The 21,397-nt window shown below is 32.6% G+C and overlaps 2 protein-coding genes across 6 annotated transcripts in view; one reads left to right on the top strand and one right to left on the bottom strand.

Moving 5' to 3' along the window:
* LOC124425719 (irregular chiasm C-roughest protein-like) overlaps nucleotides 1–17,506 on the top strand; it is a 135,993-nt gene extending 118,487 nt beyond the window's left edge. For 4 of the 5 annotated variants that reach the window (XM_046966460.1, XM_046966457.1, XM_046966461.1 and 1 more), the window contains 8 exons: nucleotides 1,764–1,915; nucleotides 2,469–2,779; nucleotides 3,362–3,602; nucleotides 4,033–4,188; nucleotides 4,332–4,579; nucleotides 4,796–5,031; nucleotides 5,560–5,689; nucleotides 6,778–17,506. In XM_046966460.1, coding sequence (XP_046822416.1) covers nucleotides 1,764–1,915; nucleotides 2,469–2,779; nucleotides 3,362–3,602; nucleotides 4,033–4,188; nucleotides 4,332–4,579; nucleotides 4,796–5,031; nucleotides 5,560–5,689; nucleotides 6,778–6,876 — 1,573 coding nt within the window. In that variant the 3' untranslated portion in view covers nucleotides 6,877–17,506. The remainder of the gene's footprint in view (nucleotides 1–1,763; nucleotides 1,916–2,468; nucleotides 2,780–3,361; nucleotides 3,603–4,032; nucleotides 4,189–4,331; nucleotides 4,580–4,795; nucleotides 5,032–5,559; nucleotides 5,690–6,777) is intronic. The other variant, XM_046966459.1, reaches the window with a different exon arrangement.
* Nucleotides 17,507–18,954: 1,448 nt separating this feature from the next.
* On the bottom strand, nucleotides 18,955–20,400 carry LOC124425720 (GPI mannosyltransferase 1). Its single transcript, XM_046966463.1, has one exon. The coding sequence runs from the start codon at nucleotides 20,251–20,253 to the stop codon at nucleotides 19,102–19,104; it is 1,152 nt and encodes a 383-aa protein (XP_046822419.1). The 5' UTR covers nucleotides 20,254–20,400; the 3' UTR covers nucleotides 18,955–19,101.
* Between the last annotated feature and the right edge of the window lie 997 nt (nucleotides 20,401–21,397).

Genomic DNA, 21,397 nt, shown 5'->3' with positions numbered 1-21,397 from the left:
AGAAGAAAAAAAAATTAATTTGTTTAAAAAAAGTCATTTATAATATTAATTGCAATTGATTACAAAGGAAAAAAAAAAAATAATAATATCGAACGTTAAATATTGAAACAGAATCGTGTTGCGCATTAGTTTAAAATGCGGAACGTTCAATACCCATGTCAAGGCTCGTTTGACCTATATAATCGTTCAAGTTTTTAGGACACGTTTACGAAGAAATTCCCTTTTTTACAATAGTACGGTCTTTAGCTCGACACACCTCTTGCGTCCTGATTTCATTGTCTCTTGCGACGCGTCAATCCTCCTCTCCCTTTTCCGGATCTGAAAATTGTGATCGATAGTAATACCTCAACTCAGACATTTTTTAAAGGTTTCATAGGGTATCTTATTTATTCTTTTTCTTAAATATCACGACATTTTTCTAAAGAAAGGGATACTGACGTTTATGTCTATAGTAACAAATATTTGTCTTCTTTTGTTCTCTAAGGGAAAAAAAAAAAGAAAAGAAAAAAAAAAGAAGAAAAAAGAAGGAATATCTTACACGGATGTAACTACTACTAAAAAGGATTACAACACCGCTTAGAAATTTCTTGTAACAAAGACGTATATTGTATCTACTTCACTTGGGGTAGATCAGTTCGGTCATGAATGAAAGCCGGTATAAGCGATCGGATTACCATTTTAAGGAAGTGAACTGAGCGATCGGATTACCGTCCCTTTTAACAAACCCTCCTGACAACTCTAAAAGATAAAAACGATCATTTTAAAGGATACGATTCGTTGAATTAGTTCGCAAATAAATTATCCGTTATACTAATATATCCTACGTTTTGCTGATAGCATTTTCTCTAATTGTTACTTTATCTATCATCGATTATCATTGAATTCGTAAAAAGGGGTAATATTTTTTCCGTTGTCCACGAGATAATTCAATTACGTTCTTTCATAAATCTATAATCATCGTATTCGTCTTTTCATAATGTCAAATCACTTTAAGAAGAAAAAATTTATCATGTTCAAAAATACGAAAATACGATTGGATCGTTTCGTTTTCGTAGATTTTCGAATCACTATGGCTGTCAACTTCGTCGTTTATCGGTCGCTCTTTTGGCTTTTAAGTCGTTCGCGGTACGAGTCCGATAAAATCGATCGCATTGTGGTTCTTGAGTGTATTGGTACACATCGAAATGTCGAATAGACACGTACCGGCTAAGTCGTCGAGTAGAGACTCCAGCTTCTATCCTTTATCGGAGTAACGGAGTACGATTCGAGAATGAGAGAGACAAATAGATTGAAGAAAAGAGAGAATGAATGAATAAGAGAGAAAGAAATAGAAGAGACTCGACTACGTCCAAGCCATTCCGTTTATTACCATTTGAAACGATGAGACGATTTTCTTGGCGATCGTATAAGGAGAACAAACGTCTTCCACTTGAAAATCTCGTTTTGTTCTTAACTCGTTTGTGCACTTTTCTTTTTCTTCATCTTCCTCTTCTTCTTCATCTTCCTCTTCTTCTTTTTCTTCTTTCTCCTCATATTTTTTATAACGCTTTAAGATGATATTAAGAAAAAAAGAAGAAATAAATAAAAGAAACAATTGTCCTGTTAACTCGAATTTATTCGAGGACGAAAGAAGTATCTCTTGTTCGATTCGAGAAAAAGAAACAGAAAAAGAAAAAAAAAAGAAAGTAAAAAGAAGAAAAAGAAAAAGTAAAAGACGAGTATACTTATCGTTATCGCTCACTCTTTTTCTTTCATCTTTTCAGGTGGTTTATCAACGAGAAAAAGGTCATCGGAGACTATACGACGGAAATGATCATTCACAACGCGACGCGGGATCTTCACGATGCGATCGTAAAGTGTGAGGTTCATAACGATGTCGGCAAAAGCGAAGAAACTGAAACGCTAGATATAACATGTGAGTATAATACGAATAAATCTATACGCGTATGAGTGTAATACACATAGATCATATATATATATGAGTGTACTCGCGCGCACTCGCGCGTGCGCGTGCGTGTGTGTATATGTGTATAATAAACATAACCAGGGCACACATATACACATACAAGCTTTCTTTTTACGTTTACGAGCGGAAACTTTAAATTCGACTCCGGAGACGAAATCATTTTTACCGCCGTGCCCGCTCGACGTACTCTAGAAATTACCTTAAGTAGTAAAAACGGGGACCTGTGCAGTAGCAACGGTTAAAAGAGAGAGAGAGAGAGAGAGAGAGAGAAGAAAGAGGAAAAGGAAAAAAATAAAAATAAAAATAAAAAAAAAGAAAAAGGAAGAGAGTCGTAAAGTTCGCACAGTATAAATGGAGAAATTATGAAAATTCACGCTGTAGTTTATACACGTGCAATTTAAAAAGAGTACCGTGAAATGGCTCGCATATCAAGCGGGTAATTGATAAAGTATTAATTTCTTTTTTTGATCGGAGAAATGATATGAATATTTTGTTCTTACAGACGGACCACAATTTCGACATCAGCCAGTTTCCGTAGAAACACACTATGGTGCAACGGAAATCTTGCAGTGCGACGTCGATGGAAATCCCACACCCGAGATTCTATGGTTCCATGAGGATTCGGAACACGTGGTAGCCACAAGCCCAAATATAAGCGTTTTCGTCAGTCCTGAGACAGCAGGACGTTATTTTTGCAAGGCTCACGTACCAGGTTTTCCTTTACTGACGGGTTCCGCCAACATTTACATTCGTGGACCACCTAGCATAGTGTCACAAAGGATTCAGTACGTGCCAGACGAGGGAGTGGTCAAGGTAATTTTTATCCTTCAAAATTTCAGAATATCCTCCTTTCATGTCTGTCTCCTTTGAGAGATCGTAAAATTTATTCAAAAAATAATAATAACAATCTAAATGCGTTCGTTTTGTCAAATACAATTCATTCATTCAGATTTTAATTGAAATAATTTATTTATATTATATTATTAAAAGAAAATCGTAAATTATAAGACATAATTGAAATTATTTTATTTTGGTCTGAAAAACTGTTTAATATAACTTACATATCGAATCGCAAGAATTTTCATATATCCCTGATACGTACGAATTAAATCATTTGTCATCGATAAAATAGAATTCAGATTAGTATTCTGTGACGATAGATTTCTTAATGCTGTTCCGTTTTTTTTTTTACGTCAATGTAAAAAGTAAGACGAACGTCTTGTAACTTTTGTTTTGTCCTTAGCCTTTTTAAACCCCATACCAATTCCTATCACTAATCCTCTGTCCTATCCTCCCTTCCCACCCCCGCCCAGCCCCCCCAAAAAAAACCCGTCCTAACTATGTCTCTTCTTTTTTTTTTTCTTTTTCTATCGTTTCTTCTCGTCGATTTCACAGGTAAAGTGCACTGCGATATCGGTGCCAAAAGCGGAATCCGTAGTATGGAGCTTCGCTGGTCGTGAGCTCAATTTCTCGTTGAACAATACGCCGTTCTACGTTCAGGAAGAATACACGGCGGAGAGGGTCGTCAGCACTGTCACATTGGTCGAACCAGTATCCACCTATTTCGGGGATTACAACTGTACGGTGACGAACAGTTACGGCACGGATTCTGTCATAATCAACCTGACAGCACACAGTAAGTTCATTTTATACTCGACCTCTTTCTACTCGCTAGTAACGTGACTCGTCGTATCCTATCTCACTCTGACATCGAGAATTTTATAAATCGTTGTAATAGAACGTTGTACTCTCTGGTCTTTTCTGAAAGCGTATTGGTAAGAGCGATTATTACCTTTTACAAGGACGGTTATATTAAAAACGCGATATCAACGATTCTCCACGTTAAAAGAGAACTTTTGAACGTTTCGGGGTTAAAGTTTGAACATTTCCGTGTACTCATTTATTCCTGGGGTTCACGGAACGATCACGGAACGGAGGTGGAAAAAAGAAAAAAGAAACAAAAAAATTGTAAAAAAAATTTTTAACAAAGAAAAAAGAAGTAGACACATAGAATATCATATGTTTGCGAGCTGACACGCAAGATTTTAACTAGGCGTGACGCTTAGCGTTGATTCCAGTCGATTTGCAACTGATTCTCATCATCGTTGGACTCGTTGTCTGCGTGATCCTGATTGGGATTATTGTTCTACTCATTCTACAATGTCGCGATCGTATTAAACAGCCACGACCGAGGACAGCACAAACGCAAGAAACTGATATGCGTGAGTATTATTACTATTATTATTATTATTACATTAGATTACATTGGATTTTCTTCGCTAACTTCCTATATGGATATTTATATGAATATATGTATATATATATATATATATATATATATATATATATATTCGTTATAATGCAGAAGAAACGGATTCGAACGCGGATCGATATCGCGAGAGCGATAGAAGCAGCAATCTCTCGGATGTCAAAGCGGACATACGAGCTGGTTCGAGCGTTAGCAATGCGGAAAGCGTAACAGCACTCGACAGCGAGGGTGAAGGAAGCACTCGAGGAGTTAACGCGTTGGCACTTGCCGGGCCCGTTCCAAATCCCCTTGGCTTTCGTTATAGCGCAGATTACACGGAACCATCCTTTCCACCAAAAAATAATGTAAGTTATCGAAATATTTATCAAAAATTGAATTTCTCAAAGAAAATCACTGAATTACATTGTCTTTTCAATTATCCGTAGAATCAATGCAATTCAAAATCAGTCTTAATTATGTTCATTCATGTTCGAACAAGCAGAAACATTATCGATAGAACCCTTTGGTATGTAAATCGAACCCGGTCTAATTATTCGAACGCATTGACTCACGCGACATAGGACGGGAGCAACAATAACGGCTATGTGCCATACGTGGATTACACGCGGGACTACATGCCACCGACAACGCAAGGAATGGGAGCGTCACGGGAATCCTTGAGCAGGATACCGTCCGGCGGAATTCTCGCATCGAAGAAAATTGGACTGAGTTCGGCGAACTTGGGAACATCCACTCCACAAACAACGCCGGTCATTGATCCACGTTTTTCTGCGACCTATGGCAATCCTTATCTCAGGTAAAACTTGTGGAACTTTTCTTAAATCAACAAGAACGATTCCCGATATATTGGTTTTAAGTAAATTCTTTTCTATTATTATTGTCCATTTCAATTGATCCTAAGAAAGTTCATCTATTGAGATTCGATTAAAAAATAAATAAATAAATAAATAAATATATATATATATATATACATATATATAAAAGCTATATATACATATAAAAACATGTGTGTGTATCTATGTATATGTAACATCAAACTTTTCTCTTCTTAACACTCTAGAGCACTTAAGCCGATAATGGAAGCGAACGTCTCCATAGTTAGAACAGGAAACCGATTAAGACAACGCGCTTGATAACGCTCGCGTAAAACTCTTGGCCAATATCAATTATGCAATATGCTCGTTCCTTAATGGACGCCGTGGTAAAGTTTATCCCGGTCATCGTATGCTCGTCGTCGTAGCTTTCTCACACCTAACCCAACAATATAATCTCATTATTTTGGGTAGAGTCGATAACTAATCGCAAGGATTATTACTCGTAACAGGATGTCAGCGGCTGAACAGCTGAGGCACGCGCCACACACGGCAGTGCCCGGAGTCACGCCAGCTCCTCCACCATATACTCAAGCAATGAGGATGAATAGCTTAAACACCTTGAATGGTGCTGGACCACAGGTGAGATCTCTTTAGAATTTATCTCTTTCATCCTCTGCGTTAACTCGTTAAACACATACGAACGTAGAAACGATATTCGCCTTTCCTTTTCAAGCTTATTTTATTATATTCTCCCTTCGTCCATTTCGTTCGTTATTATTTAACGGATATTACAAATTTGTTTAATAATAATCATACGTATGTGTTCATATAATTATTAAATAACATTATTAAACAACGAATTATTAAACGAACAACATCAAATATTTACGCGAGTTGAAAATTTCAATGTTTTATATTAAATGTAACAACACGTAGCCAAAAATTAGTTAGCGACAAAAGAATTATTAACAAAGTACATATAAGCTAATTTGACGAAACTTACGACATGTGTAACTCAGCACGTATACTCCTTTGAAATTTAATGCAATTAGAGAAAGAGAGAGAGAGAGAGAGAGAGAGAGAAAAAGAGTATGTCACTTCCAAACAACCAGTGACACGATCGTGAGTAACTTCTTTTTCTGGGCTCGGTAAGAAAAAAAGTTGAGACGGGTGAACGCGAGTCGCATAAAACAGACGATGGAGATGGTTTTCGTCCTCTCGCACGAATAATTCAATTCGATGGAAAGACCGACATTTACGTGAGCGCGTATACTCTTCCCCTTCCATTCATCTATCCTCCTTTTTTTTTTTTTTTTTTTTTTTTATTAAATTCAAAAGAAATACAAGAGAAAAAAATGCGTTATATTATTCGAAAAGAAATAAAAAAAAAAAACACAGCTTCTATATTTTATAATCAATGACATAACTCAACAAGACATAATCAATCACATACAAAGTACGTGTATCCAATATACATAAATTATATATTTATTACAATTTTATTTATCATTTTGTTCTGTGTTTTTCTCTCTCTCTCTCTCCCATTAAAAAAAAAAAAAAAAAAAAAAAAAAACCTTAATAAAAATTTCAAATGAATATTTATATCTAAATTGAATGTAAATTGAAATGATATGTAAGTAAGTAAAACTACCGAAGGATATATTATATAAAATTGTATGGAGTATGATGAATGGTCCGGTATAACATAGAAATCTTTATTTTTACAGGCGCCATTGTCAGCGCATTATATAACCGGAGGGCCAAACGGTGGTGTGGCAACTGTAAAGCGTACTTCGGCAGTAGGAACATTAGCGACGCACGTATGAGGCCAGGGGGTCTATCCGAACTAGAACCATCGACGACGCACGGGAGGCGCCATCTTCGAAGCTCCTAGTCGTATCCGAGAGGAAGAAGCGTATCGGATGGATGAAGAATATCAAGAGCGTTGCTGTTTTCGTCAAATTTCATCGTTGGAACGTCGTCGACGTGAATTCGCCGGAAGAAAGATAGGATCATCCTTGAAAAATGAGATAAGGCGAGAACGAATGAAGCTGTTGGAGAACGGCGAGATGTTGGGCTACATCGATCTCGTTTTAAAGCAATTGAGAAAAGCTAGCAGAGATCATCGATTACTTGTCGAGCAACGTCATCTTCGTGACTCCCCGACGTTTGAACGTCATCGTTTCTTCGAAGTTCCAACTTCCTCGTCAGTTTATACGAGAGATTGGATAAAGAATAGAACAAGAAGGAGGGAGGAAATGCAGGAAGAACTCTTGGAATATCATCCACGAACAGCAACGAGATTGTTGACGAAAAGAAAGACGTACGTCGATCGAGAAGAAGAGAAAAGAGGTAGGACCTTCGGATACGGTAAAACTAGAGGAGCTTTCGAGAGGATCGTCGAATCGAGCAGCTGTCGAGATCCAAATTACGTTCTCGATCAAGAAGGATTCGAGAGGAAACCCTTCGATCGGCAACTCTTCGACTGGACGGGTAGATCCTCGACCGGTACCTCGACCGTCGTTTGATCGTCGGACCAACGAAGATTTCGACCTGTAATCCCATCAGCCTTTTTTCTTCGTTCTTCGTCGTCCTTCGGCGAAAGAAATCGTTGACGAAAGAGAAAGGAAAAAAGAGAAAAATAGAGAGAGAGAGAGAGAGAGAGAGAAGAAGAAGGTAGAGATAAAGAGAAAGAGACAAGCGTACGTAACAGAGGCGATACGAAGATTTCACCTACGTTGAAAATCGATGCTTCTCGATCGACCATCGAAGGTAAAATTCTCGATTCGAATTTCTCAAAAGAATTTCAAGCGACGTTCGTTTCTCTCAACGATTTTTATCAAGAGAACGTTTCTCAAAGTTAAACGAACTAATACGTTCTCTCTTATTCCTCTTTTCAAATACGAGACGAATAAGAAAAAAGAAGAAGAGGATCAAAAAGGAAGAAGAAAGAAGGAGAAGAAATATAATGCTCGAAATACGCTAACGTAAGGATAATGGCTTAAGGACGATGGTTACGTTCGGATTTATATATCGAAGAATAGATTATTCTTCGATATGGAAAACAGACCACTCGGTATCGACAATCCACTACTGACATATTTTAGATCTCGATAAGCATTTAAACGATTCGTTCGAACTGACGAAATTCTCGTCGAGATGACGTGGAGATGATAACGTCGAGATAACAATCGAGGAACGAGAATACGTCGATTTCATGTGCTCTTTCTCTCTTGAGCATTCCTAGTACTAATTAGCGGAAAGAGAGCATTGTATTGCGATTCGTGAAAAAAAGAGAGAGAGAGAGAGAGAGAGAGAAAAAAAAAAGAACAAAAACAAAAAAGATAGTAAAAAGAAAAATAATGTGACTCCGTATACTTCGTCGTTCGGTGCGTTTACGATCTGCCTGACACACACACATACATATATATATATATATATATATATATATATATATATACTATTATATAAATATATATATACAAATATTTTTTTTTCTTTTTATTTCATTTTGTTTTGTTATTTTTTAAATCGAGCGTTCTTTCGAATTGAAGCCGATTAAATTTACGTTTAATGTTCGCGCGCGGATCACAGACACTGACAACAAAAAAAAAAAAAAAAAAAAGGAAAAAAGAAAGGAAGAAAGAATGAAAGAAAAAAATTTCAATGGAACGCGCTTTTCCTCCGTTTTCGATTTAAATAGTCGACGGACTAATGGAATTTTGAATCCGCCCTCCCGCCCCCCACGCCCCACATAGCAAGGGAAAGGATTAATATCAATCGGACTATTTCTGTTTTTGTTCTCTTTATGATTTTTTGTCCTTTTCCTTTTTTCTCCTTTTTTGCATTTTTTTTTTTGCTTTTTTTTTTTTTTTTTTTTTTTTCCCTCTACCTTCTTTTTCAACGTTATTTCTACGTAGAGAGGGAAAACAGATGGCAAAGGAATAAACGGAAAGTGCAATACGTAGGATCGGTTCTCGCATGGGATTTTGATATTGCAATAAAAACCCTTCCTCCTCTCCTTTCCCTCCCTACCCTCACTTCCCTCCTTCCGCCAACAACCTCCGAAAACCGAAAACGAAGGTTGAAAATAGATATCGGCATCTCTTTCCGTAACCCCCGAAGTATTCAAAATACGGGTCGCGTTTGTAAAATTAGATAGCACAAACTGATTAGACGTATTATTACGATATTATACATATATACATATGCATCCTTTGTCAATACGAATCCTAGGGCCTATATAGGTTTCTTTGATGGCGCTAAAAAAAAAAAGGAAAAAATAAAAAATGGCAAAACTCTATTTGAAATAAGCACGTTTGTAATTGGCGAACGGCTTCCTGTAAATATATTCCTCGAGTAAGGATAATAACAATAACGATAGTAATAGATAAAATAATAATAATAATAATAATAATAATAATAATAAAAATAATAATAATAATAATAACAATAATAATAATAATGATAATAATAATAATAATAATAATAATAATAATAATAATAAAAATAATAATATTAATAGCGATATAAAATTATAAATGACGAAAGGCAATTAACGCTTTTCGACAAAAAATACAATTTTATCTTGAATTTCGAAACTCGTTCCTTGCTTGCTTTCTCTCGACGTTTATATCGTATTTCTACATTGAAGCGATTGCGAATTCGTAACTCGTTCACGAGGATAAAAGAGAAATAAACGATCAAATCAAATTCAAAGTGAAAAGAAATATATATATATATATATATATATATGTATATATATACACAAAATTTTTTACGAATGTGTCGTTCCTCGTCGATGATCTACGTTAAGGTTGATCCTTAAAGCATAGCAAACGATACATCCGTTGATAAAGCCGTTGAAATAAATAAAAAGATAACGAAACAGGGTAGCCTATCAATTATTAAAAGACGTTGATCCGTGGAAAGGCTGCGCTTTAGGGATCAGACCGTCGCAGATTCGCTTTAAACATCGACGGAAGTATCGTTGAAAAAGCATGAATACTCAAACACGAGGTTTACTGTCGTGCATTTTGTTTTTTAATTTTTCCTTTTTCTTTTTTCTAAAAATCTTTTTCTTTTCTCTTTTTTTTTTCTTTTTTCTCTTCTTAAATCTTTTTCGAGATAACGAACGAAATACAACTAAGGATCGGATACGTTTGAATCTTCTTGATAGATATGTTTATATATAAATATATACACATGCATATACACGTACACGATAAAACCTACATATGTATATACATATACATATTTACGTATCATTCTAACAAAGCGTGTAATATACTTTTGTGTAAATAAAAACGACTCTTGACGTCGCTCGGCGTATCTCTTAAGGTCTTTAGTTAGTTTTATAACTGTGAATCATTATGTGCATATCTCGCTCTTAAATATATACATAAATTGCGGACGATTTACGCGATCGTGTCGATCATTCTCGAGCAATAAGATTAAAAAACGTTTAGATCTTCATTATTCTACATCTTCAATGCCGGGTGCATCGAATTTTTGAACAATGTATGTATACTATATAAATATATATTCCTTGTATGATATATATATACATGTGTATATATGAATATACTTATACACAAGGATATATATTTGCATACACGTAAACACAATCATTTCTTAAGTTCGAGATTCGTCTCGATTCGTGAATCGTCGCGTCTATTGTAAATCGAATGAAATCATTATACTGTACATTTCTCATGATGCCCCGATGTTACTGTTAACTACTTAAGATTTCGAAAATCTTTATCTTAAGCGCGCAGAAAAAAAAATAAATAAATAAATAAAGAAGTCGCGTGCGCGATCGCGTTTACGGTCGCTCGTTTTCTCTCTCTTTGTTTTTTCTGTCTCTATTGTAATCTCTCTCTTTTTCTCTCTCTCTCTCTCTTTCTCTCTCTTTCTCTTTTTCTCTTTCTCTCTCTCTCTCTCTCTCTCTCTCTCTCTCTCTCTCTCTCTCTCTCTCTCTCTCTCTCTCTCTCTCTCTCTTCTCTCTTTAACGAGAGAAGCGGAGAGATCAACGAACGTACGCGTGCGCGCGCGCGTCCGTGCTTTTGTTATATATAATTATGTACATGGAGGTATTTTAATGATTACGATGCGATCGATAAGAGACGAATTTGTACGTTTTTTCTTTCATTCTTTCTTTCTTTTCTGTTTTTCTGTTTTTTTTTTTTTTTTTTTTTTTTTTCTTTCCTTTTCTAATAAACAGTAACAATAATAACATTATATAAACTCAATTCTTAATCTCCTTATCGAGCTTATCGTAATGATATACTCTGTATGTAAAATGCTTAAATGGAATTTCGAGATGTAATAGAGAGATTCGAATACACACATTAAGAAATTCACCGTGAATGTATATTCAACGAATGAAAGATATACGAAAGAACGTAAGAAAAAAGAACGAGTGTACTGTGTGTTGTATGCATTTTTCTTTTCTTCTTTTTCTTTTTTTTTTTTTCTTTTTTTTTTTTTCTTTTTCTCGCGTTGAGTTTGCACGTGAACACGTGTTTAAATACATGCGCGCGCACGCGTCTTTCTGCGCGTATATGTGTGTATGTACGTGTGTAATGTGTGCATAGAGAAAGGATTTACGTATGTACATACATATATATATATATATATATATATATATACATATACATATACATATATATATATACGTATGTATATATATATGTATATATATTCACATAGTCAAACACCATTTCTATCGTAAATAAAAGAAGAAGGGAGATGATAAAAAAAGAAAGGAGAAACGTAGGTTAATAAAGTATACTGCGATAAGTAATTAACAATCAATGTAAAGTGGGTGGTACGTGGCGATGTTAAAATTAGAAAAGTTTATGTCGTTTGAATCATAGAAGTTTACGCCTTCTTGCCACGGTTATCACCCTGATACGTATTAATTGTTTATCGGTCAATTATTAATTAAATTGTATATCGATTTCTTCGCCTTTAGTCAGAGAAAAAGATAAAGAAGAAAAAGGAGAGAAAAAGGAGAGAAAGAGAGAAAGAGAGAGAGAGAGAGAGAAAAAAGAGAAAGAGAAAAAGAGAGAAAGGGAGAAAGAGAGAATGAAAATAAAGAAAGGTTTCCGCAAAGTTTCCTTCTAAACATTTAAACAGACGATCTCATTAGTTTATTAACAAAAGAAAACAAAATTGCATTCATTTCTTTAAAGAGAAAAAAATGGAGAGGTGGTGAGAGAGAGAGAGAGAGAGAGAGAAAGAGAGAGAAAGAGAGAGGGAAATAGAAATTATTATACTATGTCACAAAGTGATCGGATCGTTAAAATACGACTTATTAGTCATAAATTATTATTAAAAAAAATAATTATCTCTAATAATACTCATTTTGGAAGTGGTTGTTAAAATTTGTATTAGTAGAAAGAATATGTATAAAAAGAAAACTTTGCGCAGGCCGATTTATGCTGTTTTAAAGGCAAAACTCCTAGGCAATCTAATGACTAATTCGCTAAAGAAGAAGAGAGAAGTGGATAAATGGTAATTAAAAGTGTGTCTACTTGCGCGAACGTGGAAGTGGTTTTTCAAATTTGTTGATACTTTTCATACTTTAAGACTAGGAATTATTATGGCCTATTAAACTACTGTTTCGCAAAGTTTATCCGTCGACTCGGTCGTCTTCATTTCGATATTCTTCGTGATTTTCGATGAATCTCCGATGACGAATAAACGTAATGTTCGTTTTGTACATAAATATAATTATATGTATATATATATATATATATATATATATATATATATATATACATTATATAAATATATACATATATAATAGGAAAGAGAAAACTGAAGGAAATGTTTCTTTTTTTGTTTTCTCTCTTCGTAAAAAAAAAAAAAAAAAAAAAGAAAGAAAAAAGCAAAAAATAGCTCGTAAAATGAAAACGACCGAGTCGCCTTTAATCGTGAAACGAAAAGTGACTTTTTAGAGAAACTCGAGCACTCTTTTTGCGTACTATCGTGAAACGTATTGCGTGTAACGTCGCATTGATACTCGATATAATCTATTTCGAATTCGACTGAATCGACATAGGAGATAATATATACCCCCATATTTTTCTCGATGTTAAGCTTTTTCGCAGAGCGCATAGGAAAGTATGTACACGATTTAATGAGATTGGAAATGATCGAACGAACGAACGAACGAACGAACGAACGAAAGAATGTACGAAAGGAAGAACGAAAAATTGATCGTAAAGACTATCGAAACAAATTGATGAGAATTCAAAAAGAAAAAAGGAAAAAGGAAAAAAAAAGGAAAGAAAGAGAGAAAAAAGGAGGGACGACTGAGGATTCTTGATCGATCAATAGATAGATAGATATCCAAATAGATAAATCGCTAATCTTATGCGAATGCCCTGTCATTTATCTTCTTGTTACCAAAGCAAGATGAACAATCTTTTTTTGATTATATCTTTCTATATACATACACACACACACACACATATATATATATATATATATATATATGACTCATTTAAATTGATCGATAATTATTTAAGCAGAAAAATGGAAAATTCGACGTGCGGGATCACGATCGTCCATTCCGAAGAAAAAAAAAAAAAAAAACAAAGTTTCCATTACTAATTCGAACATTTAATCTTTCCACCTTGTTGTTTCCTTTGGTTTTGTTTCTTATCTTTTCTTGTTTATCCCTCTTTGTTTTCCTTTTTTCTTTTCTTCTTTTTTTTTTTTTTTTTTTTTTTCCTTAATGAACCCACACTCTTCGATTTCGCGTAAAGATCATCTACGAGATTGATCGCACGATCTTTGCCTTATCCAATCCGGAAAAATAGTCAAAAATAAATCATAATCATCGTAAATAGAAGAATACGTACGACCTCACGTATCATTCATTAAAACATTGAGAAATATTTCTTAATATAAAAAGACTGTTTTCCCCCTGTGCACGATAACAAATCGTAACCGCGAAATCTCGTAATCCTCGTTAAGATACATTTGATATCGTGCGATTTACGAGAGAAGAATACGAAAAGAGAGGATGAAAAAAAAAGAAAAAAAAAAAAAAAAAAAAAGAAGAAGAAAGAGGAAGAAAAAAAACCAAAAAAGTAAATATAAAAACTAAAGAGATAAAGGAGGATACTACGAAACGATAGAAATTATGTGCACAATAGTATAAATAAGTCGTAACGTACACTGTAAAACAAGATTCTTTGTACCGCAAATCCTACTTACAATTATTATTAATTAGTAAATCGATCGACCATTGTGACGAAATACAAAAAAAAAAAAAAAAGAAAAAAGAAAAGGAAAGGGGTATAAAACATACAATGGCTTTCACTTAGAAATAAATACACAACGTTTGTCTAAATTCGCGTGTGCGTCCCATTGTCGTCGACGTTTAAATACTACGACCATAGGCATCGTGATTTAAAGAAAAAGTAAATGAATTATAGGTAAATTCGCGCGAATAACGAATGGATTGGTTCTCTCCTACCTCCTCCGTTCCCCTCCCCCTTTCCTCCCTCATTAATCCATCCCTTTTCTCTCCCAACTATCATCCCTTCCGCCAAGGATTCTTCCTTAATCGTGCTAGTTGAAAATTTTATTGTAAATAGTTTATCGACCTATTAAATGGCAAACTTTGTAAATGTTAAAAAGAGAAATTCTTTCGAATCGATCGAAAGATGATGGATCAAATTCGCCGAATAACGGATTATTGATCGTTCGTCAAATCTTTTTCAATAATTTCCATTATTGATAATACCAGTTTCATTACTTCCTAGATACATTTTTAACAACGATCAAAACATTCATTCGTCGAGAAAAAATAAAACGAAGCAGAAAAAAAATAAATAAACAAAGAAATAAAGAAGGAAAGAAGGAAAGAAAGAAAGATAGATAAACAAACGTACATTTTGTTAAAGGGAAAATTCCATATCGGAGGATGGAATAAAACGCGTCGTATTTTGATGGCGAACCGCATAAATTCATTTTCAGTACGCGCTGTAAATATGCTACATAATGATCATAAAACATTTCAAACTATCTCACATTTAAAAAAATATGAAATATTTGTTATAACGAACGATCGTTACAATTTTATACTTATCAATAGCATGATATGTGAAAAGAGAAAGATTCATTGTATTTTCCTTTTTTATAAGAAGATTGTTCTCATCGCACCGACTGACAAGCCGATATTTAACCGATGATCGAAAAAGAAAAAAAAAATAAGAAAAAGAAAAACGAGTCAATCATTTGATTTCGTTCTCGATTTAAGTTAATGATTCAATTCCGAATTCCTCAGATGTACCTGTAGCATAAAAGTCCGGCATATGCGACGCTAGCAAGGATCATGCATCTTTAGCACAAGAAGATCTTCCGTTTGATAAAAAAAAAAAAAAAAAAAAAAAAATAAAAAAAAATAAAAAAAAAAGAGGAAAGGGGAAAAAATGAAATAATTAATAAATGACAAGGAGCAGAAAGAATGAGTGTGAGAATGAGAAAAAAAAGAGAAAAAGAAAAAGAGAGAGAGAGAGAGAGAGAGAGAGAGAGAGAAGTATGCAAGAATATGAATGAAATTCATTTAAGAGAACGAGAGAGAAAGAGAGAAAGAATGGGAGAGAAAGAGAAAGAAAATGTTTACGAATGATATGAGAGAGAGAGAGAGAGAAAGAGAGATAGAATGATAGCTTGACAATTTATACAACACAAATTCATCGATCTACTTCAATATGACAGTGTGCCAACTCTTTATCCGAGTATCGCTAACGTCCATCACGAGTTTTTCATTTTATTTCTTCGTAATCTTCGGTCTAATGTACGTCGAGTTAGTAATATTCATTATCGCACATCGTACACGAGGAAAAATGATTATATACTATGAAATAATACAAGTACAAAGACTATTTACCGTTTATATCGATCTTCATTTTGAAACGTTAGAGACGAATAACTTTATTTTTATCATTTAAAATCACGTTTTTCTTCTTAACTGCCTAATACGTTCTTTTCGTTTCACGTAAAAATATCTTCGAATATTAATTATGTATTTTTCATTATTTTTTCTTTTTTATCTTCCTTTTTTCTTTTTTCTTCTTTTTTCTTTTTATGTATATATAAATATATATATATATATATTCGATCGTCTCTTCGCAGGGAACAGAAAGCACGATTTTTGAACGATGCACAACATTGAGCTCTGCATTTTGTTCGCAAAAGAAGAGAGATAAGTCGAAGTATTAGATTATTAAATAATAAAAGGAGAATGAAAATATAATAAAAGCGAAGTGTATTTCTTTTTTTTTTTTTGTTTGTTTGTTTTCTGTTAGTACTTGTAAAAAAAGAAAAGAAAGAAAGAAAGAAAGAAAGAAAGATAAGGAAAGAAAAGAAAAGAAAAGAAAAGAAAAGAGAGACCAAAGAGAATTTTATTTTACGTTGTGTACATTTATTGAGTTTACGCCCCGTGTACGTCATCGCACGAGAAGATTTGTGTGCATCGAGTGCTTTAATTTTTCTTTTTTTATTTTTAACTTTTATATATATATATATATATATATATTATAATTTTAATTAAGTTATACGATAGTTTTGAGACTTTTATTACAAATTCGATCGTGTGTATCCTATTAATGGATTAAAAGAAAAAGAAAAAGAAAAAAAAAAAATCCAGAACAAGCGTAATTCACAATACGCGTCATTATTACGATGTATATTTTTTCAAAGTCTTATTGTATATCGAGATATTATTATAATTATTACTATGCGATTAATGTCAACGATTATTTATAGTTCACCGATTTATGTGCTTATCCGTTAAGTAGGCACAGGTGCCGTTTATTTTATACTTTCTCATAGGGTGCAATGTGTATCGCTACTGTTATATTTTATTAAACATCTGCCATAGTAGCTCCTTGTGGTACGTACGATGTTTCCCTCATTTATACGTAAAATATTTGTCAGGTTTTTTTTAACTTCTTCTTCTTCCTTTATTTTTTTTCATCTCTTTATTTCATCTTCATTTTTTTTTTCCCCCATAAACTCTTTCTTTTGTCGTTGCAGCGAGTTACGTTACGTTTTCCTTCCTTCTTTTTTTTCTACTTTTTTTTTGTTTTTCTTTTTTTTTTTTTTTTTTTTTTTTTTTATTCAACCTATCATCGACGCGAAATGAAGAAGAAATCGATCGAGGAAACGATCACGAACTCTGTCTCGGACATTTTGTAAAGGAAAAAGAAAAAAGAAAAAAACAAAAAAAAAAAAAAAGAAAAGAAAAAACAAAAAGGAAAAAAAAAAGAAAAAGAAACAGAAGAAATGAATTAATGAAACAAAAGAAGAAAATAGAAAAAAAAAAGAAAAGAAAGAAAGAAAAAGACGAAAAAAAAAATATGAGAACAAAAAAATAGAACGAAGTACGCCGAACGCATCGAATGTTGCATCGTTTTCAGAAATATACAAAAGGAATATAAATAATGCACGAGGGTAGGATCATTAATCGAGATTCTTCTTGCACTTTCATCTTGTATATGTATAAACTTTGTAAAAGATAGTTTTCCTCGAAGAATATCCTCGAAGGCTTTTAGAATCAAACGTTTCTACTCGATCAACGCCAACAATGCGATGTCTCTTATTTTTTCTTTGTTTTTTTTTTTTTTTTTTTTTTTTTTTTTCATTTATTATTCTCGTACATACAATGTACGAACAATCTCGAAGTACAATGCGTTTCTATTATTCTCGATGTAAGAATTTTTCGGAGATCATCCGCGACATCGAAATTAGTTTATCGACGATATGTGAAACTTAAATACAGATATACATATAAATACATGCATACATACATACATACATAAATGCATACATACATACATACATACATATATGCATACATACGTATGTACGTACGTAAGTGTGTATCTCATAAAAAATTCCACAGCCTATAAATATATGTTATACACTCTGGAATTCATTTTCAGTAGCTAAAAAAGGAAAAAAAGAAAAAAAAAAAAAAAAAAGGAAAAAGAAACAGAAAAAGAAAAGAAAAAAAGAAAGAAATAAAAGGAAAAAAAGGAAGAAGAAAAAAAAAAACAGAAAAAGAAAAAAAGAAAACGAAAGGGCCTAGAACTTCGACTTTATCGTTATTCGTCCGATTTTTATTTAAAGCGACGTATGCTTTAAATAAAAATCAAGTACCAATTATATTCTCTCGAGGGAATCGAAAAGATAAAATAGATTATTTCACATAGCACACACAATTCAGTAAGTTGTAACGAAAGCAATGAAAGAAAATGCTATTTTTATATGTTGCACTTTATCATCTGCCGTGGTGACATGTAGATATAAAAACGTCTACTATTTGTTTCTTGGCGTACTGTGATTTGGGTTAAATCGTCTTAAGATTAAAATGCCGCGTTTTAATGGATATATTATATATTCCTTAATACATATATATATATATATATATATATATATATATATATATATATATATATATATATATATATATATACATATAAAGAGAAAACATCCACAAAAATCGAGATGAATATAAGAATCCAGATGAATTATAAAACGCGGAATGACCCGATGATATCGACGTCACGTTAATTAGCAAGCTTAGATTACATAAGCGACGAAAAAAAAAAAAATATTTCTGAAGATGATCCAAGAAATGTTCTTGCTCACAGTTATTCTAGATTACTATACAATAAGATTTACTATTATTGTATCATTACTATATCTACATTCCTTTTAAGAATCTATCACTATTACTTTACAAAACTATCTGTAAATAAGTATTTTGTATTCCTGCAAAAATAAAACGAGATAAGAGAAACGTGACAAAACTTGATGTCCTTACTGTCGTTATATAAATATAAAAATATTATGGGTTTACACGTATGACAAAAGGATATTGTTCAATCGTTTATTCACAATGTCAGGATAAATTTAACAATTCGTATTAACAATTTTATTAAATGCGAATATTAAAATTATTTCCTTTTCTAATTAAAAAATTTATATAACTAGGATATAAATAAAATATAATTTGAGAAGACTTATGATACTTTGTAACAACGAATAAGATCCATCAAAATTTTAACGTTAGTAGTAAAAAACAAAAGTCCTGAAATCCATATAAATGAAAACGTATTGATCCCTTGAAATTCTAACAAATAAGCAAAAAATAGCCATATACCTTGACTCAAGATCCAAGCAGAAATTAAAGTTATGGATCTAGAATTGGTCATTTGTATGTTTGGTAAACAAAGTGGTAAAAGTGATAAAAACCAAAAGAAATATTGAGACGTCATTACTGAATTGTACATTACAATTACCATAGCCTGAGTGAATAACGCAAACGGTAGATCAGATTTATCTGAGTATTTGTATGACAATGATAGCAACAACATTATTTGTGGTAATAATGTTAAAATTTTTTTTAACGTATTCGATTCGATTCCAGATGACAAATAGGACATGTAGAAATAAACTGAAAAATTGTGCTTAACATCCGTTCTTGTTAAATGATAGAGAAAACTTTCATATAAAAATTGATAACCATAAAGTTTATAATTGAATCCAGTCAATGAAAGTAAAGAAAATGCGCATCCACTGACAAATTTAAATTGATTTAAATTTGGTATAAAACGATTATATTTCTTAATAGATAGAAACATAGCAAGGCTAAATATTATTGGATATAATCTGAAATGTATAGAAAAGCCATGAATTAATCCGGCCAAAAGAAATTGATCTCTTTGTAGAAAATCTAACGTTAAAATAACTGATACTACTGCTAAAGTATCTGCATTGCCTCTAGTAGAAATAATTATTGTAAGTGGATTATATAACCAAAGAAGTACATTAATATTTACTATCTTATCATTCCATCTTTGTCGCGTAAGTATTCTTCTTATAAATATTGCCACTACGATGTCTATTAGAGAGAAGAAAATTTTACCAAAGTCTTTATATATATAAATATTTGGAATCAAAAGAAAAGCTAAGAGTGGTGTATAACGATAAGTGTGACGTTTAAATGGCGTATCACCTTCTGTTATGTGCCTTGCAGCATCTGTGAATACTTTGTAATCAATATCCGTATACGGCACATTAAAATAATTATCATGAAAGTTTGCATACATCACTAATATTATTCTCAGAAGAAAAGCAATTATGCAATGCTTTTTAAACAATGACAAATTCATTTTGGATTAAAATAAATGTTTGGAATACAACAATTAAATCACGAATTAAAATTTTCTAATATTATTCATTGTTTACAATCGTGTATTTTTACTGACAGCAGCCTTTACTAAGCAAGCTTTGAAACGCGCAAATTCTGCTTCACAATCATTTTTACGAAGGGTCTTTTTTTCTAACACACACAGAGCGTACTGTTTCGCAGTCTCTTCACACTGTGCTATTAACAAAGGATATTTTTTAAATCTATCCTTCGCACTCTTTACAGCTTCCATATTAATTTTGTTTATTTCTAAATTGTTCCCTTATGTATTGTTTACGTAATTTATATGCAACAATTTCCTCTTGTGTTGCACTCCTAAACATATTGTAAACAAATTTACCATATATAATAGACAACGATAGTATTGTTACTGTACTAACAAAAAATAATGGATATCTGTGTATAAAATTTATTTTGCGCTTCATAATCTATCTAATTACTTTCCTCTGAAATTAAATATAAAAAAAAAAAGGAATTATTAATTTATAATTGAAACAATCATAATTTAGAATAAATTGTATACGATATAATACTTACATAATCAATGGTATTATGCTCATACGGTTTGGATGTATCTATTCCGTCACAAACGATAGAATGTGCACCATGCTTTATACAACATTGTCTTATATCTTCCAATACATCTTCGCAACGAGAAGGCTGATATAAGTTTTCTGTGATAAACAAGAAATTTAATATATACATATATATATATACATATTAAAAATAAAAGATCTAAAATCTTATTTCTTTTACGTATTGCTAATTTTATTGAGCATTAAGATACAAACCTCTTAAACACTTTTGCAATTTACATGCAAATACTTTGCAAGGATCAGTTGTCGTCATTCAGTAATGAAATCTTTTCACTTATCCTTTTATAATTAAACCTTAAGAATTTTATGCGTGACGAAGTTGAAAAGAGGTTATGATAATCTTCGATCAGGATAGCCAAAACTACGAAGATAAAAATATTTCAAACGTTTACTCGGTCGGTCACAGTTACAATGATGTCACTACTGTCTGTTAACATGATTATGTAATAATTTGTAATATGAATACAAACGAAAAGTTAAAAAGGAATCAACGAATATAAATAATTATTT

This window comes from Vespa crabro, chromosome 7 (genome assembly GCF_910589235.1).
Source record: "Vespa crabro chromosome 7, iyVesCrab1.2, whole genome shotgun sequence".
NCBI classification, from domain to species: Eukaryota; Metazoa; Arthropoda; class Insecta; order Hymenoptera; family Vespidae; genus Vespa; species Vespa crabro.
This window is presented reverse-complemented; position numbering and strand designations above follow the sequence as displayed.